This window comes from Heterodontus francisci, chromosome 13, assembly GCF_036365525.1.
Source record: "Heterodontus francisci isolate sHetFra1 chromosome 13, sHetFra1.hap1, whole genome shotgun sequence".
Taxonomy (NCBI): Eukaryota; Metazoa; Chordata; class Chondrichthyes; order Heterodontiformes; family Heterodontidae; genus Heterodontus; species Heterodontus francisci.
This window is the reverse complement of record NC_090383.1, coordinates 48,285,008-48,310,083: the sequence shown is the minus strand read 5'-3', so window position 1 is coordinate 48,310,083 and position 25,076 is coordinate 48,285,008. Positions and strand designations below refer to the sequence as shown.

Below are 25,076 nucleotides of genomic sequence, written 5' to 3'. Positions count from 1 at the left end.
GCCTGATCTGCTGAATATTTCCAGCATTTTCTGTTTTTAGTTCAGATTGTTGTCTACAGTGATGGGAGTAGGGTGGGATCTGCCAAACTATATCTCCAACAGAAAATCTTTCTTCAAACCAAAAGTGGCTTCCATGGAAATGAATTAGGGAAGAATTTGTATTTTGCAACAACTCTACACTTCAAAACACTGGCATGTATTTGCATAAATGAGACAAAATGTTCTTCAGCTGATTGTTCAAATCAATAAGCGTGGCTTTTTAAAAACGATGCATTTTCCCCCCAATCCAATGTATTGCCTTTAGTGTTTTAGGATTATCCTGTATATATATGCCTGTAACTTTGAATGGTATAGTTACTAAAAGCTGCCTTTTTAGTTATTTTGGAAGGCTGGTTGGTTGGCATCTGTCCATCTACGAAAGATGATAGACACACAGTGTCTTCTCTTGGTGCACCTTTGCTGTGAAAGCCAATCCTTGAGAGGCAGGTTCTGCCACAAATGCTGCACATGCAGCTGCCAAGTGACGCTGTGAGTTGTTGTTTTTGACGTTGGCACCTGTTGCCAAGCTGCTGTAGCAACTGGTCGTTGTGGTGGTGCACACCAGTCCACAGAATGAGTCTGGTGGTAAACATGAAAAAGTATATTGTTTTACAGTCAGAACGCTTTCAAGTTATTGAGTAAAACTGGCAAGGAACAACATTGTTTCACATTTTCCTCAGACTAATATTTCCTATTTTTGTTCTCTTACCCTTTTGTGTGTTCCAACAAAAAAATTTTTTGTTTTCATCAAGATGTGGCAACATTTGTAACCATATGAAATTTTGATAATTGTAGAATCATAGAATGATACAGCACTTTCAGTAATTCGGCCCGTTGTGTCTCTGCTGGCTGTTTGATAGGTAGAGCTGTTCAATTAATCCCTGTACTTTCCCCATAGCCCTGTAAAGATATTCCTTTCAAGTATATATCCAATTCCCTTTTGAATGTCACTATTGGATCTGCTTCCATTATACTTTCAGGCAGTGCATTCCAGATCACAACAACTCACTATGTAAAAAATAAATTTCCTCATGTTGTTTCTGGTGCATTTTCAAATCACCTTAAATCTGTGTCTTCTGGTTACTGACCCCTCTGCCACTGGAAACAGTTTCTCCTTACTTACTCTATCAAAACCATTCATGATTTTGAACATCTCTATAATGTGAAAATATTATTTCAAGAGGTCAATCTATGAACCAGACTCCCTAGGGAGATGGTGGAAGAAGATATCATTGATTCAGAAAATAATATTTTGGAATACAGTATGAGTAATTTGAGGCATGACATATGGTAAGTGCGGCATGCTGAGGAGGAACAGGTGGCTTTGGGCCTATGGCTCCCAAAGTTTTCTATTACTGGTTTGTGTCTGGTCTGTTAGTGTACGTTTTTAAAAAAAATAAATATTCTTCAGATGTGGTTGTTGCTGGCAAGGCCTGTATTTATAACCCATCCCTTACTACCCTCTGAGAAGGAGGTGGTGAACTGCATTCTTGAACCAGTGTAGTTTGTGTGGTATAGGTACATCCATGGTGCTGTTTGGTGTTATTATACACTTCTGTAGCGCTTTGATACAACTGAGTGGCATGCTAGACCATTTCAGAGGACAGTTAAGAGTAAACCACATGGCTGTGGGTTTGGAGTCGTATATAAGCCAGACTGGGTAAGGATGGCAGATTTCCTTCCCTAAAGGACATTAGTGAACCAGATGAATTTTTATGACAATCCGCTAGTTTCATGGTCACCATTACTACTAGCTTTTTATTTCAGATTTATTTAATTGACTGAATTTAAATTCCCCAGCTGCCATGTTGGGATTTGCACTCATGCCTCCTGATCATTTATCTGGATTCTTTTGGGCCTCCTTATCTCGAGAGACAATGGATATGCGCCTGGAGGTGGTCAGTGGTTTGTGAAGCAGCGCCTGGAGTGGCTATAAAGGCCAATTCTGGAGTGACAGGCTCTTCCACAGGTGCTGCAGAGAAATTTGTTTGTTGGGGCTGTTGCACAGTTGGCTCTCCCCTTGCGCCTCTGTCTTTTTTCCTGCCAACTACTAAGTCTCTTCGACTCGCCACAATTTAGCCCTGTCTTTATGGCTGCCCGCCAGCTCTGGATTACTGATTCAGTAACATAATCACTATGCTACCGTTTCCTCGGAATTAATTTGATTGTCATGATTAGTTGACAACTCAAGCAGCTACTAGGTTGGTAGAAGGCAAACTAGATGGACCATGGCCTTTTTTTTCATCTAGCAATTTATATGTTCCTTTGGGAAAAGTCTGAGTAACATATAGATTCACTTGTTTTCAATTCTGTAATATCTTTTTCTCCTCAATTGCTGGTTTATTCATGACTTAAACAGTGTGTATTGACAGGCTATTCATCTTCGAAGGGCATCATAGCTGAGCTTAAGCCTGTCTTCGCCAGAACGTTCATTAATTTTTTTTCATTTGTGTTTATACATGCACACTTTTCAGTAGAGGTCACTGGGCAGCAGTGAGAAGATGATTTTGTTTCTTTTCATGTTGAGGTAAATTGTAGCATCCCAACTACGGTGCTGCCTGACCTCAGCAAAGATCAAGCTTGGGACCGTCTGGTCTGTGTAGCCTAGTAATAGATTGGTCAGTGCCAGTTGGGCCATTGAGGGAGCATATAGATGCCTTTACCTACATTGGTATAATCTGGGAAACAAGGAGAGTTTGGAGGGATGGGTGAAGAGTCCTTGCTGTGCAGACATGGTGTAGGAGGATTCCTGTACTTTGAGAAGAGGGCTCTTATCCGTACTTCCAAAAGCAACCCAGAAAGGAACTGAATGCCATTTGTCTGTCCATCTTTCGAGACCTGCTGAAAATAAAAAGTAATTGCTCTTATGCAAAGAATTCAGTCATTGGAGTGACTCTTGGGCAGCAAGGTGGCCTTTAGCTAGAAGTTACCAAGAACTACAAGGTAGAACATGTTTGCCATCTTGAGTTTTTAGCACTATAAGCTGAAACATTCATTAATGCGTTCATCTTTCTTTGGTAAGGTTAAGCATTTTACACCAAACTTTGTAACAATCTTGAAGCTGGTTTAAAAATCTACATTTATGGAGCTGCTGAATTACTCTTAAAATCTTTGCTCAAAGTGAACAGATAAAGGCATTTCATGGCTAGTAAATGGCAGATTTTAGTGCCCGAATCATTTATACAAAAGAGTACAGGTGTCTCTGTTTTGTACAGTGAGACACTTAATCCAAATAATTCAGTACCAAACCAAGTTTGGACCAGCAGTCTGTTCAAATAACAATTCTTGATGTGAAATTTCATTTACGGGGTAATGTTGGCTATAAAGAAAACAGAGTAGTGTGAGTAGCTTTTTAAGTTTTAAATTGTGGAAGCATTGTTAAATTAGTATTGCTGCTTAAAAATCAGTAAAGGGAATCAGACCTAGTGCATTGAGAGGAAAAGTTGGTATTTAAATATTGCAGAGCTAAAGGAGCAGAGTAGAGTAACAGCTGACGGTATTGTACTCCATTCCTCTAATGCTGTTGTGTTAATTCCATTTCTCTTTCCTAACTTCATTCCAGCTCCTGCTGGTGATTTTAATTCTGATTATTAAACTTGCAGAGATTTTTTTTTGTCCCAAGTAGGAATTGCAGCAGTCACGTTCCTAAACCAAATGTGTAGGTCCTCTTCTAAGTTCTAGAGGAATTTTACTTATAAATGGTCATTGTATGTTTTACAACCACAATATAAACTAAAGATGACAAAAGACAAATGCTCTTTGAAAGCTATAATCCATTTGTTTACTGAATGTGTGGACTAGTAGCATTTGGATTATCAATGTTTTATGTACCTTAGAGAATACTTTCATATGGGTAGTCATGTATATAAACAACATTAAAATACCATACCCAGGGGCATAAATGGAAAATGGCTCCAAAAGAATCAAACTCATACAGTTTACGGTGGTTCTAGTAATTCTGTGGTGTCAATGTGTCTGAAAACTGCCACTAGTATTATCAGTGATGTGTAGCAGGCTTAATGGCAATCAGTTTACTTGAACTAATGCTGTCCCAGTCATGTGCTTGCTGTTGCTTAACACTTGACCTTTTTCATTCTTTCTCCTCCTCCTTTGGTGCTCCACACTGTTGCTTTTAATCCAGCATTTATCTCCAGTCCTGGAGTCTTCCCCCACATAACTGATCACAGAGCATGCTCCTGCTGTCAACTATCTATCTGTGTCATTTGTTTTACATTCTTAGTAAATCTGTGCCATGTTTACACAAACAACCGTGTACGCTGTCTCTTTTTTAGGCAAGTTGGATACACTGGAATGAACCAAAGTGGTATGATGGGCTCCAGCTCCCCCTATGGCCAGTCTGTGAACAACAACTCTGTAATGATGAACCCTCAGTCTACTACTTACAATATGGCATCCAGCATGATGAACAGCTCTTCAGGTAATGTACTTTTAAAGTGGGCAGAATTATATTTTTGAAAAGCCCATCAATGCTCTTTGTTTTAGAGAAACATAATAAAATAAATGTTTGACCAATCTTTCTGTATTCTGACAATTCACTGGTGTTTTTAGAGTATAGTAGGCAGCAAATCAACTGCATTCACAAGAGTTCCCTTTCAAATTTAAAGGAAGAGGCACAGAAAATGAGCTGATGTGAAGACTGCAGTGGTATCAAACCTGCTACCTTATCGTATCTGCAAACTTAATTTTATTGACCCAACAATATGAGAATCGTCTATTTGCCTCCTTTTTCTGCAGATTTTTATCTCTTTCATTTCTCTTTGGAAAGCATTAATTCTTTGCTTGGCATATGGTCCGCGGATGTTTTCCACTCTGGCACCTAGCCCAAGGGCCAGTTTTCATGTGAGAGCCAGATAAATGTTGACATGCTGTTTTACTACAGCTAAGCCCAAAGCTGGCGTCACTCAATGTTCACATATGCAGTAACAGTGCTCACTGGATAGTGATCAGGAGCACATGGCCTGGCCAACTTTTTTTTTCTCCCCTGTCCTTACCCAGGGGCATTGAGGCTACTTGCAGGCTCTCTGCCAGTGCTTTGGCTGAAATCAATTGTCTTGGCACAAACTAGAGATTGAACCTGGCATATTACTGGTCTGTATGATTCTGTTTAACCAACTGAGCAAGAATTGCCTCTAAGAGGGGGAAAACATCCATGGCTAAGCAAGGAAGTTAATAACATAAAGGCAAAAACTAAGGCATGCCATATTGCAAAGGCCAGTGGCAGGCTGGAAGATTGGGAAACTTTTAAAGATCAACAAAGGGTTACTAAAAAGTAATATATGGAGCAAAGGTAAATTATGAAAGAAAACTAGTGTAAAATATAAAAACGGATAGCAAAAGCTTCTATAAGTATGTAAAGGGGAAGAGAGTAGCTAAAGTGAATGTTGGCCCCATGGAGGATGAGACTGGGGAGTTAATAGAGGGGAACACAGAAATGGCGGAGACACTAAATCTGTGTTTTGCCTCAGTTTTCACAGTGGAGGACACTAGTACCATCCCAATAGTAACAGGTAATGCAGAGGTTATAGAATGAGAGGAACTTAGAAAAATCATCATCACTAGGGAGCAAACTATTGGGATTGAAGGCAGACAAGTCCCCAGGGCCTGATGGCCTACATCCTAGGGTCTTAAAGGAAGTGGCAGCGGAGATTCTGGATCCATTGGTTATAATATTCCAAAATTCCCTGGATGCGGGAAAGGTTCCAGTGGATTGGAAAAAAGCTAATATAACACCCTTATTCAAAAAGGGAGGGAGGCAGAAAGTAGGAAACTATAGACCAGTTAGTTTAACATCTGTCATGGGGAAATTGTTAGAATCCATTATTAAGGAAGTAACAGGACATTTAGAAAGTCAAAACGTAATCCATCAGAGTCAGCATGGTTTTATGAAGGGTAAATCGTGTTTGACTAATTTGCTAGAGCTCTTCGAAGCCATGACAAGCAAAGTGGATAATGGGGATCCTGTAGATGTAGTATATCTGGTCTTCCAGAAAGCATTTGATAAGGTACCACACAAAAGGTTAATACACAAGGTAAAATCACATGGGGTTAGGGGCAATTTATTAGCTTGGATAGAGGATTGGCTAACCAACAGAAAACAGAGTCGGGATAAATGGGTCTTTTTCTGGTTGGCAAGATGTAACTAGTGGGGTGCCACAGGGCTCGGTCCTTGGGCCCCAACTATTTACAATCTATATAAATGACTTGGATGCAGGGATAGAAGGTACTATAGCCAAATTTGCAGATGACACTAAATTAGGTGGGACAGTAAGTTGCAATAAAGAAATAAAACATTTACAAATGGATATGGATAGGTTAGGTGAATGGGCCAAAATTTGGCAGATGGAGTTTAACGTGGATAAGTGTGAGGTTATCCATTTTAGTCAGAAGAATAGAAAGGCACATTATTATCTAAATGGAGAGAAACTTCAGAGTGCTTCGGTGCAGAGGGATCAGAGAGCTAGTATGTAGGTACAGAAGGTAATAAGGAAGGCAAATGGAATTTTTGCATTTATTGCTAAAGGAATAGAATATAAAAGTAGGGAAGTGTTGCTGCAAATGTACATGACATTAGTGAGACCGCACCTGGAGTATTACATACAGTTTTGGTCCCCTTACTTGAGGAGGGATGTAGTTGCATTGGAGGCAGTTCAGCGGAGGTTCACTAGATTGATTCCAGACATGAGGGGTCTGTCTTATGAAGAGAGATTGAGCAGTTTAGGCCTTTACTCTCTAGAGTTTAGAAGAATGAGAGGAGATCTAATTGAGTATACAAGATGATTAAGGGGATTGACAAAGTAGATGTAGAGAGGATGTTTCCTCTTGTGGGGCAATCTAGAACGAGAGGTCATAGTTTTAGGATAAGGGATAGCAGATTTAAAACCGAGATGAGGAGAAATTACTTCTCTCAAAGGGTCGTGAGTCTGTGGAATTCACTACCCCAGAGTGCGGTGGATGCCGTGACATTGAGTAAATTTAGGGAGGAGATAGATTTTTAATTAGTATTGGGTTGAAGGGTTATGGAGTACGGGCAGGAAAGTGGAGTTGAGGCCGAGAGGAGATCAGCCATGATCGTATTGAATGGCAGGGCAGGCTTGAGGGGCTGAATTGTCTACTCCTGCTCCTAGTTCTTATGTTCTGTTTAGTTCCTTATGTATCCTCTCTTTCCTCCTCACTTTCAGCCATCTTTCCTAGTCTTTTTAAAAGAGACAGTGCTGGATATCTCAGGGACAGCAGCATCCAATAATTGTATCTCCTCAAAGGAACCAGGATGGAAAAAAGATAAAGAAAAAAATTGCATTTATATAGCACTTTTCAGAATGTCCCAATACAGCCATTGAAGTACTTTTGAAGTGTAGTCACTGTTCTAATGTAGGAAACACAGCAGCCAATTAGTGTACATCAAGCTCTCACAAACAACAATGTGATAAATGACTGGATAATTTCTTTTGTGATGTTGGTTGAGGCATAAATATTGGCCAGGGCACCTGGGATAACTCCCTGTTGTTCTTCAAAATAGTGCCATGGGATCTTTTACATCCAGCTAAGAAGGCAGACGGGGCCTTGGTTTAATGTCTGATCCAAAAAATGGCATCTCTGACAGTGCAGCATTTCCCTTAGTCCTGCATAGGAGTGTCAGCCTAGATTTTTATGCTCAAGTCCTGAAGCCGGACTTGAACCCACAACCTTCTGGTTCAAAGCGGGACTCGAACCCACAACCTTCTGGCTCAGAGAGGAGAAACCATGGATGTGGTGTACTTCAGTCTCTTATGTAAACACCATAGTACCAATATACATTGTGAAAAGATTTGGTGTCTTAAATGAAGTTGTAATGCAGTTTGCAGGCATGAACGCTAGAGACAGGGCTTGATAATGAGATGTTCCAAACAAGCCTGCATCTTACTGAGGTTACCAGGCTGTAGTTCGAATGCTGAATGGGATATATGCATCAGATTTTACAATCAGAACATGGTTCTCTGCAGACATGCCGGGCCTAAAGCATTTTAAATGGCACTGGTGTTACCCACTATGAGGACTATTTTGGATCTCTGAACTCAGAACCACCCTGCTCAGTAACGATGTGTGCAGTTAAACCATGCTGAGGCAGAGTGACCCTTGTGATTATAAATGTGCCATGTCAGCAGGTTTAAACAACTTTACTTTGAGAGCACCCCTATGAGATAGCGCCAAAAAATATTCTGAAGTTAATGTCTTCTCAACCCCTGATGCCAGAGTTTTAAAAAATTCATTCTTGGAATGTGGAAATCACTGGCAAGGCCAGCATTTATTGCCCATCTCTAAATACCACCGAGAAGATGGTGGTGAGCCGCCACCTTGAACCAATGGAGAGCGTGTGATGTAGGGATACCCACAGTGCTGTTGGGGATGGGGTGGGGGCGGGTTCCAGGATTTCAACCCAGCGACGACGAAGGGATGGCAATATGTTTCCAAGTTAGGATGGTGTGTGATTTGCAGGGGAAATTGTGGGTGGTGGTGTTTCCATGCACCTGCTGCCCTTGTTTTTCTAGGTGATAGAGGTTGCGGCTTTGGAAGGGCTGTTGAAGCCTTGGTGAGTTGCTGCAGTACATCTTGTAGATGGTGTACACTGCTGCCATTGTGTGTCAGTGGTGGATGTGCTGCCAATCAAGAGGGCTGCTTTGTCTTGGATGGTGGTGTACTTTTGGGGATTCCAGTCCTAAAAGTGAATACAGAATTTTAAATGGTATAGCAAGTCCCACATATCAAGCAAATGCTAGCAGTGAAGTGTGTTGTCCTTTCGTCTAACCTTTGTCCTTGGAGTATCTATCCAATATATAGCCATCAGGGCAGTTTACCTGCAGCTGTTGGACCTGCATATCTACCCATTATCTGACAATAGACTAATAACAGCAGCTTTCCAGAAAGGAGCCAATGTGAACTGTCTGGCAAACATTCAACACGATTCGACAGTTTGTATGTTCGTTATAACTGGAGAAGTCCTATATTGAAGCACAGAAGCCTTGTTCCAGATTATTCCAGGACTACTCTGCATATAGAAGGAGCCTGCATAGTGTGGTTGATGAATCTACTGGTAAACACTTGGCTTTTGACTCTAGTAAATTAGAAACTTCATTGAATTTTGAATTTCTAAATTGCTTTCTCTTCGGAGTATAGAATGAAAATAGCTTGGTAGGAATCTTCAGTTTGTACCTCCTGATTTGTGTATATTAAGCACACATAAAATGCAATACAGAATGAAAATCTATTAAGGGGATAGGTATTCCTATCAATTTTTCCACTGGGATTACTTCTTACATCCATGACACATGAAGGATACTTAAACTGAAAAATGTATCTCAAGGTTGAATAATCTAGCTGAATACGACCTTGTCATTTCAGGGACATAAAGCCATTGTGGAAGTTCAAACATGATATGCAACATGCTGTCATAAGACTGTTTTAGGTAGTAAATGAACTGGAAGTCATAATTATACTTGTGTATAGGCTCGTAAACACAGACTTTTGGTTTAACGGCATTTACAACACCTTATCCTGTTAAAAAGTCACAAAACAGCGTCACTTATTCTTTAAAGTGGAGAGCCTGTTAAGCAGATAAATACACCAACTATTTATGCCAATGATCCTACTAACAGCCATTAGATGACTAGTCTGCTTTTAGGAATTAGTTGAGGTCAGAATGTTGGCCAGGACACCAAAAATTCCTCTTGGATAAATCTTCTTCTTCTTCTTCTTTGGCCTCCTTGTCTCGGGAGACAATGGGTAAGCGCCTGGAGGTGGTCAGAGGTTTGTGGAGCAGCGCCCGGAGTGGCTATAAAGACCAATACTAGAGTGAAGACTCTTCCACAGGTGCTGCAGATAAAATTGGTTGTCAGGACTGTTACACAGTTGGCTCTCTCCTTGCGCTTCTGTCTTTTTTCCTGCCAACTGCTAAGTCTCTTCGACTCTCCACACTTTAGCCCCGCCTTTATGGCTGCCCACCAGCCAGCTCTGGCAATCGCTGGCAACTGACTCCCACGACTTGTGATTAATGTCACAGGGTCCTGATGAAAGGTCAACTCCTCTCTGCACAAATGCTGCCAGACTTGCCAAGTATTTCCAGCTTTCTGTTTGAAAACACGCATTCCCTATTTTAGGGCATGAGCCTATAATTTTCTGACCCACAAACGAGTGCTGGTAAATGAACCAAGCCTACACTGGATGACTTATATTTCACAGATTTTGATCAAATTTATTCATTACTTAAAGTGAAATGTAGGTCAGATTTCCTCTGTGTGTTTATGGATTCTAATTTAATCCCCAGATACTGCAGTACATCTGGGCCAGTCCAAAAATACCAGAATGTTTAATGTTTTTGTTTGTCACATTGTAACTTTTAAAAAGATTGCCACAATCTTCTTCAGCAACACCTCTTATGAAGTGAGAGTTGTGTCATTGTTTCTTGCTGTTGTATTTTATTAGTAAACATGAATGTCTCAACTGTAGTGTTAGTGGAGAAGGGATGGGAGGTTGCATTGCTTTAAATGTAATTCTAATGCTGTGAATTAACAGTTATGAGAGGGGTATTGCTGCATTAGATTATCTTGCCCAGTAGTTGTTTTCCGTTTGACCCAGAGTGTGAGGTAAGCAAACGGCCGTGCAGTCTGTGGGGAGAGAAGGAAGCACGTCAAAATGACAAAGTGCTAAAATTACCACTCACCAGTATCATACAGGAAATGCTGTATAGCAGGCAGCAAGCTGCAGATTACTTCAGCACTTGTTTGTTCGTTCCGTTAAGCTTAAGTGAAAATAGCACTCACAAGCACATAGGGTTTGATGGTGATTTGTAGCTCATGTGACTGCATAGACGTGGCTTAAATAGCAACTTGTTCATATCTGACAAAAGAAGTCTAAGTTGTTTAGTATGTTATTTAGAGATATAATAACTTCTGTGGGTTCTGGTTTTATAGGAAATGTCATTAGTATTGAATCTGTTCGGGATTCTTCTTGCAGCAAATTTCTTTCAAGATTCAGGTATTTCATAGAGTTTTTCTAGCATTTTCCCACTAGTCCTTTTTGTTCATGTTTGCAGGCTTTTAAGCAGTTGTAAAGTTTTGTGTTTTGATAGTTTGAAACCCTGCCAGAAGAAAAGGGTATGACTGTTCAAATGAGGAAAAAAGAAATACCTTAAGCAAAAACATAAAAGCATCTGTGTCCTAACACTTGTACATGATTTAGTTATGTTTGAACGTTTCATGAAATAATGCATTGATTTAAATAAACTAATACCAGCATTACTTTGTGACTTGAGCGATACATCTAGGTGATCCAGTGTATGGATTTTATGTTAGTTGTCACAATGTAGAAAGGTATCTTTTTAAACTGCATGATGCCATTGTTAAAGAGCATAGTGATGATCTACCTTGTTTGATTGCCTTTATTACAATAAACTTGACCCAACCATAAAATTCTCACCTAGTGTTCCCATTTACTCTCATTATAGAAAAACAAGTAAGAAATGAAGTATACACTAATCAGGATTCATCTGTATTTCATGCCAATCGTTTATCTGCAAAAGGGACATGATTCTTTTGCAGTAACCTATTTACTGACAGTTCCGCTTCTTAATCGTCTGTAGTATACAGAGATCATGGGTGGGTTGATTTTGCATATGTGAAATCGATTTGAATTTTTCACACATTTCATTGAAAAAGCTTAACACTTTACATCATTGTATTTTAACCTTTTCCCCGCCCCACCAATTATCTCACCTGTCAGTCTGCTTTTATACATTCTCAATCTGTCAGAAAGGAGGGATAGGCTGTACTGGTCAAATGAACTTCACTATGTTTGCTGTCAATTTATCATCTTTGGTCAGTGCAGAAGTAAGAGAGGATTTTGGTTTTCAACAGCAACATCACCCACCCCATCCGTGCCAAAAAAAGTGGAACTCTAGCTTCTGTTGACCAAGCATCCAAGCAAATTATCAGCTGCTTACCAACCAAAGGAAAAAAGATCTGAGCAATCATCAGTTCTGGCAGTTGAACCCATGGCCTTCCAGTTGAGACTCAGGCTCAGCTAATTGAGTCTTTTTTCAGGCTGGCCAGCATAGTTTAGCTTCAGGTTTGTGAAAACTGGCTGTCTAATCCTGTGACTGATTTGCTGTTCATTTGCTGTTGCTTCCTTACTTTACCGGGCCTGAGATTAACCTATGGTGCCCTGAATGATGTTTGAACTTTAGAGTTTACTCTTGAGGGCAGCATGTAATGCTGACAGAGCTACTTAACATTTCTGCACACAAGGTTAGCAGGGTCAGTGATTTTTCTGTAAGAGGATAGAAGCTTAGGCTTGAAAAAACACAGATGCATGCATCCTTTGAAGGTATATATGCAAAAAGTCTCAAAACATTTCTACGATAACTTTTAATTCTGATAGTTTTTACCAGCACAATTAAGGGTTTATTTTTGTATGGTGACTTTCACAAACCTCACTATGGATTTCAATCCACATAGCTGTTTAAAGGGAGGGGGAGGGGAAAGTACATAACAGAGTTCAATCAGTTCCAGCAGATGCTGTTGGAAAAGAAGATATTTATTGGTGCTAAATGGATCTCCACTGTAGTGACTCAGTTTTGAGTAGAATAGTGTCCGTTAATTACGAATTTGAATGAAAAGAGATTTAAATTGTGGAGCAATTTTCATTTGAACCTTCTAGTGTTATACAGATGTACATCAATCTGATCTGGTCATTCAAAATACTGCTGAGATTGCTGTAACAGAACACAAACATTGTGTATTTTTAACACGTTGAGTTTTTTATCCAGTTTTTTATTCCAATTTTCTCCTGGTGGCATGGACTTTTTCTTGTTAGAGACAGTTCCACAGGCCACACTCCAGTACCTTTCCCACCTGGCCATTCCTTATGCTTGAGCAAAGTCAGTAATTGTTGATGATCAGTTGTGAACTTTGAACCTGTTCTCCGCTAATGGCCCATGTGTGCGCTGTTACAACCGAGGTTGGAGGAATGCACTGTCTTTCTCTAGTTCCACTACTTCACTGGTCACAACATATATTTAAATGTTTTACCCAGTTACGGATATGGCCAATTATATGCTTCATCTATATTAGTTTCAGAATAAAAAATCCACCAATCAGATTTCTTTAATAAACAACAAAATTGTTGATTTATTATAAAATAAGTCTTATTCAGTAACGATGCAAAGCTTATTAACACACAGTTTGAAATATGTAAGTATAAATATCTACCCTTCTAAAATATCTTAACACAGACACACACCAGTTAAAGAGAAAAATGAAAAACCCCTGGCTCTGCAGAGATCAACTTTAAAAAGAAATACTTTGGCCAAGTTATTGTCAATTCTCGAAGAAAAAGGATCAGATATGGAATGTTCCAGATGACTTTTGGTCTGGCGTCCTGGTACATGTTGACGCCTGTCACAGATCTTTCTGGAGCAGTTCTGTTCAGGAGACTTCGAGGAGTAGTCTTGCAAGCTTTTTGGGAAAATTACTACATGAGTGGTTTCAGCTATCACACTGGATTCTCAGAAGATTTTCCAAAGCAGATGGAAAAGGATGGGTTGGGTGGCTTCCCTCTCAGCAGGCTACACACCAACTGAACTCAAACAATCCAAAAACAAAAACAAAACTCCTTACAGTCATAAATCCAGACATGTGACTTGTCTAAGTGCAAACAGTTCCAAAGTCCATAAGGCTCCCGGCTGTTTACTTAGCTTAAGACATGTGACTTCCAGTAAGTTTTTTTTTAACCAAAGCCCCAAGTGTCCTTCCAATGACCCTTTTAAAACAAAAAGTAAGTCCAAACATCTTCTCAGGTATTTTCCACAGTCTTTTAAACACAAGTCCTCCAAAAAATATTAATAATGGAAGCACCTTCGTGGCAGCGCAGACACAAAATCTTTAAGGGGCTCCTTGATAACTATGCTGTGCAGAATCCTTGGCTTATTTTTTTCACTTCCTAGTCAAGGGGTACCCCACTTACTGCCTTAGTTAGCAGTAATCTTGGCAGAGGTTAGGAATCAAACCTTTGACTGCCTAGTTTGTGTGGCTTATGACTACGCCAGATAATGCTTATCCACTAGGCCCTCATGGGAGCAGTTTTCTTTTAACTGTGCTCATATTATTCCCTACCACCTAAATTAGCCATTAATTAGATTAGACTTGGTCCCAAATCAGGTAAAAGGAGAAAGTTGTGAGTGAAGTTGGCACCTCACCATATGAAAGCAAATTAAATGCTAATAGAGATACTAAATTAAAGGAAGTATCTAACTCAGTTTAGGTACCTTCAGTGTAAGATTGGAATGTTGCTTTGAATGGCACTAAGCATGCCTTTAAACAAGAAGTTGTGTAGTGTCTGTGATGGTTTAATTGTCAGGCAGATTCTTGTTGAGAAGAAGTTCAATTTGCCAATAAGAGAGCTTGCCTGTGGTAACCTTAAATCATGAATTATATTCATCAGATTGATAACAGATCTGATAATTGGGAAATGCTATTGTTGAACTACATGCTTCAGTGGAGAAACCAATAAAGTACAAACTAAAACCCACAGTAATCCCTATTTGAACTTTAACGGTTAAACTTCGGTAACCCTGGTTTTCTTGCCATTGCAACATTTACAGCAAAAAAAATTTTTAAAACCTCCTTCAGAGATGAATGGATTACTTACATCAAAAAAGGTAAAAATCTGTACATGGAGCAAAATTGCTATCATTAAAATTGGATTTAAAGGAATGTTCCAGGAAAGGCTTGTTATATGTTGTGTAATCTGCAGTTTATACTTGTAAGTCCCTTAGGTTTCAGTTTGCCAGCACTTATCCCATATATTCTAATTGATGCTGCCATTAGTGTTGATCTTCATCATAACTTTCAACACACTGGGAGATAATGTACTACTTGCCATCATGTCCAAGTTCCTCCAACAAAGTGACATGACTTCTTCAAAGTTTTGGTTATAAGAAATATTGCCTTTGTTGGTGATGAAGTACTGAATCAGATTGAGCTAACAAATTTTATTACAATGGCACAACTCTAAATAAAACCAAAGCTTTTTGTGTGAGAGGATTTCAACTCAGTATGAATTGATTGGCACAGCCCTAGTTTAGTTTGTGCAGCAATTTCTTCAGGATCCCACTGTATCTTGGGGTTTCATGTAATTTGTTTGATTCCCTGTATTCATTCACAAGAGGTACCAGACATGTTTCCTACAAAGCAGCTGAGGAAACTGCTTTATCCTAGTTTGACATGCTCAAATTAGATGATGAACAAGCACAGCATTCTGCCAAAATCTGAAAGGAAGAGAAAATAAAACTAATGCAAAATCCATTCACAGATTAGCCACTACAAAATGATTACACTACACAGCTGTGTAGGAACATGTTTTACAAAATGATTAATTTTAATTACACCAGCCAGAGAGCAAGGTTGTGTGAATAAGCTGGCAAGCTTTGTGGCTTCAGTTTGCCAATACAGTAAACATCCCTACAGTTCCAGGGTGCAATCTGCCAAAACTACACTGACACCTGTATTCTCTGCAGTATGCATTTTGGAATTGTGAGAGTTGCTTTGAACTAGTTGTAAAATACTTTGTGCACTACCTCTTTATGGGCATTGGCTTCATTAAACCTTTAGACTTTATTTATCTAAGTTGCTTAAAAGCACACAAACTTTTCAACTTGCAGCTGAAATATTTGTCATGTAGAAGCCAAAGTTGTTAATATATACATGTCTGATGTGTTGAGCGATCCCCTTCAACAATTTATTCGCCTCCTACCACTGAGGGCTCTTCCTGATCACTACAACTCATTCCCAGTAGCAAGAGGATTATTGCGGGCATAACTGTGCAGTTGTGTGTATGTTTATTTTTTAAATATACAGTATATGTTCTCCAAGCTAAAATAACTCTCCTCACTGCCATCTAAGCAGTACACTGAACCATGGTGCCACCTCTAGACTAACATATGCATAGTCACCCAACTCTTCTCTTCCTTTAAACATTTTAAATGTTTTATTCTTTAAAACCAAGTTTATTTTGCCCAGTAATAAAATGGCATGCAGAATCTGATACAAAAACTTCATCATGTAAAATAAATTAAATTAAATTTGATCTGTTCAAACAGTTTACTCTACATGTCAACTATCTGAACAGATCTTCATTATGCAACTAATAAAAGTGCTAACTTATGAATTGCTTCAGTGATGGCATTAAGCATCCCTGTGACAGCTTCATGACTTTTTTTTTTAAATCCTGAATTCTTCCACACAACTTCTTGTCCTCCAGCCAGCAAGTTGGCTTGACCTGACTGTGGACTTGTCCACTGCTACTGATGGTGCTAGCCATTCAGTGACAATCTAGCACTGTGGCACAAAATCTAGATGTGAGATAAGAATTTCTTTTCTTAGAGAATTGAGAACACTCTACCTGAAAAGGTGGTGGAAGCTGATTCCATAAATAATTCTAAAAGGGAGTGGGGGATGAGCAGTTTTTCAGAGTTATGGACAAAAAAACAGGGATGTGGGCCTAAGCACAATTTCTCTTTCAAAGAACCAGCATGGCACAATGAGTCAGTTGGTCTCCTCCTATGTCATAAGTTTCTATGATTCTATAATGTTGCCAGGTGAGCAAGTGTAATTTTTCCATCCAAATTGTTGGCTTGGCTCAGCTGGTAGGGCTCTCCGTTTTGAGTGAAAAGGTCATAGGTTAGATCCCAGTAGGATTTAAAGACAATCTCGGCTAACATTGCAGTAATGAGGAAGCTGCTATGTTGTCAGAAGTGCCATCTTTCCAATGAAACATTAAAAATCTGCCTGTTTTGGGATGTCCTAAAGAAAAGGTGCCTTTATAATTGCAAGTTACTTCTTTCTTTCCTCCTATATGGACTGTGGGCCACATAACAAGAGGCACCATCTTGCACAGAGGTGCTTAGCTGAATTTTGGTCGGACCACATAGCTGAAGGGGAGACTAAAAGAAAGTTCAGAACTGTTTGTGTAGTATACAATCATATTATCATCTGTTCATGGATTCTTTGAACCCACAGCAATGCATTAGTCCAGAGAGGAAAGTAGATATTTCAGAGCAATTTGTTATATTTTCTGCCACATGTGATTCTAGAAATTAAATTGAATGTGCAAGTATAATGGAAATTAAGCCATTAACCAAGTTTATATGTACAGACTAGATTGGAATCTTTTGGGCATGCCACTGTTTTTAAAAATTGATACTCCAGCTCTGCTGTTTATGCACCGTGACCTGACAGACTTCATCGTCCAATACAGTCCTCTTAAACAAGCCATTGGATCAGGATAGTATTTGGAGATAAAACATTTGGTCGCTGGACACTGAGACCATAAATTATAGTTTACTTCATCCATATCACTCATAGACAAGAAGATGGCTCAGACTTTTTAAAAAAAAAGGTTCAGCTACTTGAAGTCTACATGCAGGTGCAGGTGGAGTGATGCCATCAGTATGGTCATATCCCAAGGACTGCAGCGGTTCAAGAAGGCAGCTCACCACCACCTTCTGGAGGGCAGTTAGAGATGGCAATAAATGCTGGCCTAGCCAGCGACGCCCACATCCCATGAACGATTTAAAAAAAATTTGTAGGCTGAGTAAACAAATGGTAACAATCCTTACTTTCAACTTTGCTCTCAATTTTGTAAGTACAATTGATTTTTGTCCAATTAAATTATGAGGGGATGCTACGGCCAGAATTTTATCCGGGCACAGGGGTCTCGACCTCTGGCAAAAGTGCTGCCAAGAACCCCACGTCACCTCTTCTGTGGGTGGCCCACCGAATCTATTGCAGATTAAGCACTTGACTGGACAGCGCAGGCCTTCCATGGAATCAAGGATCCCAGCGACGGAAGCCCTGCCCTCTGAGAGCTTCTGGCCAATCAAAGACCAGCAACTCTTTAACTGAGAAGCGCCACTGCAAAGGTGGTGCCTGCTGCTGGTGGAGCACCCACCCGAGGCTGAGTAGCTGCAGATGGGGGTCACGGTGCGGGGTTTTTACAGGGTTTGGCAGCAAGATCAGGGGAGTGGCTCTCAGTGGGCCCCCACCCCTTCCCGATGCTGGGTCCCTCAGTCATGAACTAAATGCCCTATAACGAGGGACCATTCAACCCCAGCAAGCAACCCACACAGTTTGTCTTGCCATGCTTCCTGTGTGACGACAGACCTGCCCGCCACTTGGCTAATTGCAGCTTGAGGGCCTCAATTGACGGCAGGACAGGAAGTCCATTTAGGCCTTCCAGCCCCGGACTTCATTTAGGCGGAGGTAGGAAGGTGGTGGCCGCCCCCCCACCACCATCCCACCCAATTTATATGCTGTCTCCACCTTCAAACCCACCGCAGGGGAGAGCATAAAATTCCCCCCTTCATGTTTAAAATGAGTGTAAAACACATACATGGCTTAGAAAAACTGGCTCAAATTTACAACTGGCATGAACTGTATGTTGCATATGCCCATTTTGAAAATCCCTGAATAGACTGGAATGGGATTTTCAAGAGGTGAGGAAACGTGCAGGGAACAGTCAGACAACCGTGGCAACTTTATTTCTTTTCAAAGTATTTTCCCACCTTTTTATACTCTCTAATAAAAGTTTTGTATTAGTATATTTGAAGTGACAACTATGTGTGTTTGTCCCTATCTGTTGGTTTCAATATTAAGCTTGAATGAGATTTGCATATACTTTGTAGGATTAATTTTAGTTGCCCAAATTGTTTTTGTGAGCAGCTTCAATGGGTCTCGGAGCAGACATGATGACACAGGGTGATTCCAAACTGCAAGTACCTCAGAAAATGGACATCAAAGAAGAAGGACCCCTACCAACTGAGACCAAGTCTAAGGTATTTCTCCAGCACGGATGGTGTTGGTTCGGCTGAACAAGTCTGCTCTGTTACATCATTTGGTTTTCAGCCTCTATTTTCTACCTTCTGCATGTCATCCCCATTTGTGTGTCCTATCCCTCCATTCTAAGTGGATCTGAAAGGTATTGGTTCTAAAGGCACTCAAAACAACTTGGCTTTAAGGTGGTAGAGAGACGCTTGCTTGGTTTTATAAACTGTAGCCGTTTTCTCTGCCTCTTTGTTATGGCTTCCTTGCAGCAGTAGCAAAGGCACTTGATATTTTGCTTTTCTGGCTTTTTTTTTAAAACTGGGACTTCCTTCACGGGGAAAACTCGTGCTAAGCATCTCAGATAAGCTTAAAATTAAGCATGGTGGCTCAGTGAAGCATCCAGCAATTTTCCGAATTTATATGGAATATAAATGTTATGTGATTATTTGTACCTGTAAGTTAAAGTTGAATAAAATGTAAATTTAGTTGATGTAACTTTTTTTTTCTTTTGAATGAACCTTGCCCTGCCTTTCTTGTATTTTTGTCCCACTACCACAGGATAGCCACAGCTCTCAGGGTATTTCTCAGTCCCCTACCTCAGGCAATCTTCCAATCCCTTCCCCCATGTCCCCAAGCTCTACTATCATCTCCTCATTGCATGGAGATGAAAGTGATAGCATTAGCTGGCCAAAGACTCCGTCAAGCCCTGTAAGTGGCTCTGTTTTATTAACCTGTATGTTTTGTAATGTATGTGTGCTATGTTGAAAATCATTTCCAACAAAAAATGTGTTTGAAATCCCCTCGTAATCTTCTAACTGAGGTTACAGCTGAATAGTGATCAGCTTTCATGATGTGTTGATGTGTAAAATTCCTTCCCAGGAGAGAATGGTAGCCAGTCATGATATTAACCATGGACCACCAGACCTTTAAAAATGTTCTCAAGGTATACATTGGAGGCTTAGAGTAATGTATTTTGAATACATGTAGAAATGTAAATGTTCAATCGACCCAACATTCTACATAATTGTTTAATTTGAAACCCATTTCATAATTTGTTTAGCATAGTCATTTTTTTTTAAATTGATGTAACAAATGAAAATCAATAAAAGTGGACATTTTCTCACATTTTATCACCACCTTGTCCTGTGGGACTGTAGATCTTTGCACAAAAAATTGGCTGTACAAATTTGCCTCTTGTCTCCAGAAACAAAATTTAACAGCATAAATGTTGAGATCCAGCTCCAGCTTTATGTTCTCACTCAAAAGATCATTGTAAAAGCAGTGAATCTGAAATGCACTTCCTATTACCTTTCAACTACATTGCATAAAACAGGAGAAGGCCATTCTGTCCCTCCAAGCCTGTTCCGCCGTTTAGTTAGAACATGGCTGATTTGTATCGTAACACCATCTACCCTCCTTGACTCCATAACCCTTGCCTAACTAAAGCTATCAATCGCTGTTTTGAAATTTTCAATTGACTTAGCCTCAACAGCCTTTTGGGGGGGAGAGCTTCAGATTTCACTTTGTTTGAAGAAATGCTTTCTGACATCCTAAGCAGTCTAGCTCTAATTTTGGCCCCTTATTCTGGACTACCCCACCAGAGGAAATAGTTCCTTTCTGTCTACCCCATCAACACCTTTGATTATCAGAAACACTTCAGTTAGATCAACCTTTCTATACTCAAGGGAATACAAGCCTGGTATATGCAACGTGCCCTCGTAATTTAACGCTTTTAGCCCCGCTATCATTCTAATGAATCTGCACAGCATCTCCTCCAAGGCCACTATAGCCTTCTTGGGGTGCAAAGCACAACTGAATCTGAGTTAGTCTCAGCTACAATACTTTCCATGCTAACACAACCTGCTGATCCTCACCATTTAGCCTCACTTATAGAACAGTCATTTGAATGAGGTACCACCATCGGAACTGAATTCCTGCAGAAGTTGGTGCCTTCCGGAAAGGAAGGGAATCAGTAATTTAGTTCAGGTCTAAATCTCTCAGTCCTACATTAGTGAATATTGAAGTGTAATGAAAATAATCAGGAGTTCTTTGTTTTGGAGAAAGGCCTATATGCCTTAAAGGAGAAAGCTCTTATGGAGTAGATTATGCTTATTAAAATGTAATAGTATGTTGTATGTTTAAAAAAACATGTTTTGAACATTCAGTTTTTAAAATAGCTTTATGTTTTTCCATGTTCAGTGAAAGAGATCATTATATATTGCACAGTCAGCTTCATAGCTCCAACTTGATTCATAGGTGAAAATTGTTTTAAAAAATGTTTTTAATGGTGCAGCTCTCTGCAGAACAAAAAAAAACTATAAAAACACATTAAAGAACATTTTGGGCTTACATCTTGGGTTAATCTCTTGACCAGCTAAAACTAACTTGAAGTATAGAACATGTAGGCATTTTTACTTTCTGTCTCTTTAATTGGTTCTGATTGGTCCAATATTCTGCTGTGGTTTATAGGATCATAGGAAATAGGAGTAGGCCATTGGGCCCATCGAGCCTGCTCCACCATTCAAACAGATCATGGCTGATCATCTACCTCTACACCATTTCTCCCCACTATCCCCCATATCCCTCGATATGTTAGTATTCAAAAATCTATCGATTTTCTGTCGTGAACGTGCTCAATGGTTGAGCTTCCACAGCCCTCTAGGCAAGAGAATTCCACAAATTCACCACCCTCTGAGTAAAGAAATTCCTCCTCATTTCAGTCTTAAATGGCCTGTCCCTTATTCTGAGACTGTGTCCCCTTGTTCTAGACTCACCAGCCAGAGGAAACATCCTATCCACATCTACCCTGTCACGCCCTGTAAGAATTTCGTAAGTTTCAATGAGATCACCTCTCATTCTTCAAAATTGGATGGAATATAGGCTCAGTTTCTGCAGTCTCTCTTCATAAGACAATCCTGCCATCCCAGGGATTAGTCTGGTGAACCTCCGTTGCACTCCCTCTGAGAGTGCATTCAATCTCCATTTTGCTTCTTGTTCACTAACATTATGAGTCTAAATGAGCCAGTAGAGGTGAAAATGGTCTTCAGTGGCAGCACAAAATGGGTGATTGTGAATTGGCAGCCCTTCTTACGCACCACCCAGTTTTCTTTTCCATTGACTTCGCTAACACCCCTTTTCTGTTACTGGTGAAGAGCAATTTTACTCCCCCTCCGCTCCCCCCACCCCCCCCCCCCCCCCACAAGCTGTATGTACACAAAGGAAAATCTACTACCTCACCACAACAAAGCAAAGACACTGTGGTATTTTTTCGTTGATTAATTTTCAGTGCAAAACAAAATCATAACTCAGTTTAATCATGTTCATCCTGTAGAAATTGAAGAATTAGCACGATGTGTTACAGTCTTATACCTTTAATTTATCCAATGTTGCTATGTTCAAGTACTTCATTGTTAGAACATTGCTTTTTTAATAATCTGAGGACTCCATAAAGACATCTTGCAGCAAGATGCCATCCAGCTGCTTTTATTTGGGAAAAAATACAACCTGTGCCAAACCAAAGAAGTGCATTATGTTCCGCGTTGTTAACTCGCTGTAGTGCATGCCTGAACAAAAATATCAATGTTGCATTGGCCTTAATTGACCTAGTAGATCAGAACTGCAGCTCAGTGACAAAGAAAATAAGATGGCAGGTTTTCTGTTGTGATCTGAAGCTAGCAAACAGTTTGGGGGTAGTTATGATCTGAAGTGAGACTGGTTAAATTTGTAGATGCATCTGATGGGAACAGCATATTATTGGATGATGATCAGGATAGACAGATAAATATATGGTCAAAATGTATGCTTTTTTTGTGTCAGACAATGCGAGATTTTTGTTTGGCCTTTGGCCACGCATCTGAATCGCTGAGCTAAAGTTCTGATTGTTACACTGATGAAATTTGAGATCTTTGAGCATTAGAATGGGAGTATAACAATGAACTGTTTACTTGATGTCTGCCAGAACTAGTGGTCTTCATTCCTTCCTGTTTGTTTTTTCAAGGAGTAGCACCATTTTTTGTAATTAGAAAAAAAGACTCTTCATATTTCTTGCTTGGTTGTGCCTGCCCATTGCAGAAATCAAACTCTTCCACAACTGGTGAGAAGATAACCAAGCTGTACGAGCTGGGAAGCGAACAGGAACGCAAGATGTGGATAGATCGTTATCTGTCCTTCATGGAGGAAAGAGGAACACCAGTGGCCACTTTACCTGCTGTGGGCAAGAAACCATTGGACCTTTACAGACTTTACATCTGTGTTAAGGAAATTGGTGGTCTAGCCCAGGTAGGTACTGAGAATACAGTTGTACCTGTGGGCAGTTCAGAATTATTTGTTGGTTAAGTTTTGGCTGACACTTGGATATTGTTGCGACTAAAGATGCTTTTTTGCATATTAGCGAAAGTTAAACTTGTGGAGAATTGCCTGTCCATTAATTTGAACCCTAAATAATTCACAATCCATAAAGCATTTGAAGATCTTCTGTCATTTCAGTGCAGCTATACTCATTCAAGAGAACACAGTCAGTTGTCTGTTTCCTCCCATCCCCTTCACCCAAAAAATAGAGAATTCCCTTGCTTGCAGCAAACCAACTAGTTAGTCTGACCAAATAGGACTGTACTCATTCAGGTGAGTCAAAGTTTTAGGCAGCTGGAGTTTGCTTTATGTTCTTTCTACTCCTTCTGTTCCCCACTTCCTCTCAGCCTCACCCTCAATCCAATTCCTATTCAGCTAAATTCCTTTTGTGAAGATGCTTTGGATCCTCAAAAATGAGAAAAGCTGGTTAGAAAGCTGAAGTACACAAAACTTATTAGTTGAATATTGCCATTCAGAATCTACTAAACAATTTATCCTGGAGTTTTGCTGAAAGTATTTGACAATATTCAATCAGGTTCTCATTGATTTTAACATGATCTCCCTAGGTTAACAAAAACAAAAAATGGCGTGAGCTGGCAACAACCCTGAGCGTAGGTACGTCAAGCAGTGCAGCCAGCTCACTAAAGAAGCAGTACATTCAGTACCTGTTTGCCTTTGAATGTAAGATTGAACGTGGAGAGGAGCCCCCTCCTGAGATGTTCAGTACTGCCGAATCCAAGAAGCAGCCTAAGATACAACCGCCTTCTCCTGGTAAGTACCAACTAGCACTGGGTCCTGGTAAAGTTCCAGTATTTTCACTATGTTGTCTTAAATACATTTTGCTTGTAAACGACAGAGAAAAACCTCCTGCACTGACAGTTTCTTGTAACTCTTGCTTATTTGTTTAATGACAACCACACAACAACAACTAGTATTTATATAGCACATTTAATGTAATAAAACGTTCCAAGGCATTCGCAAGCATTATAAGGCAAAATTTGACACTGAGCCACATAAGGAGAATTGGGGCAGATGACTAAAAGCTTGGGCAAAGGGATGGGTTTTATGGAGCATCTTAAAGGAGGAAAGAGAGGCAGAGAGGTTTAGGGAGTGGATTTCAGAGCTTAGGGCCTAGGCTGCTGAAGGCAAGGCCACTAATGGTGGAGCAATTAAAATCAGGGATGCTCAAGAGGCCAGAATTAGAGGAGCACAGATATCTCGGAGGGTTGTGGGGCTGGAGGCGATTACAGAGGTAGGGAGGGGGGAGGCTCTGAAGGGATTTAAAATTGAGGTGTTGCTTAACCGGGAGCCCATGTAGTCAGTAAGCACAGGGGTGATGAGTGAACAGGACTTGGTGCAAGTAAGGTCACGTGCAACAGAGCTTTGGATAACCTCAACTTTATGGAGGGTAGAATGTGAGAGCTCAGCCAGGAGTGCATTGGAATAGTCAAGTTTAGAGGTAGCAAAGACATGGATGAGGGTTTCAGCAACAGATGAGCTGAGGCAGGGCAGAGTCAAGCGATGTTCTGGAGAAGGAAACAGATGGTCTTAGATATGTGGCGCAGATATGTGGACAGAAGTTCATCTCAGGGTCAGATAGCGAACAGTCTGGTTCAGCCTCACAGTTGCCAGGGAGAGGATGGAATCGATGGCTAGGGAAAGGGGTTTGTAGCAAGGACCGGAGACAATGGTTTCAGTTTTCCAAATATTTAATTTGGGAAATTTCTACTCATTCAGTAATGGATGTCAGACACGTAGTCTGATAATTTAGGGACAGTGGAGGAGTTCAAAGAGGTGCTGGTGATGTAGAGCTGGGTGCCA

General features: G+C 40.2%; 1 protein-coding gene across 14 annotated transcripts in view; it reads left to right on the top strand.

Moving 5' to 3' along the window:
* Positions 1 to 25,076, top strand: part of arid1b (AT-rich interactive domain 1B) — a 696,888-nt gene that overhangs the window by 619,660 nt on the left and 52,152 nt on the right. For all 14 annotated transcript variants that reach the window (XM_068044792.1, XM_068044797.1, XM_068044789.1 and 11 more), the window contains 4 exons: positions 4,332 to 4,477; positions 18,807 to 18,919; positions 22,980 to 23,186; positions 23,822 to 24,026. In XM_068044792.1, the coding sequence (XP_067900893.1) occupies positions 4,332 to 4,477; positions 18,807 to 18,919; positions 22,980 to 23,186; positions 23,822 to 24,026 (671 nt within the window). The remainder of the gene's footprint in view (positions 1 to 4,331; positions 4,478 to 18,806; positions 18,920 to 22,979; positions 23,187 to 23,821; positions 24,027 to 25,076) is intronic.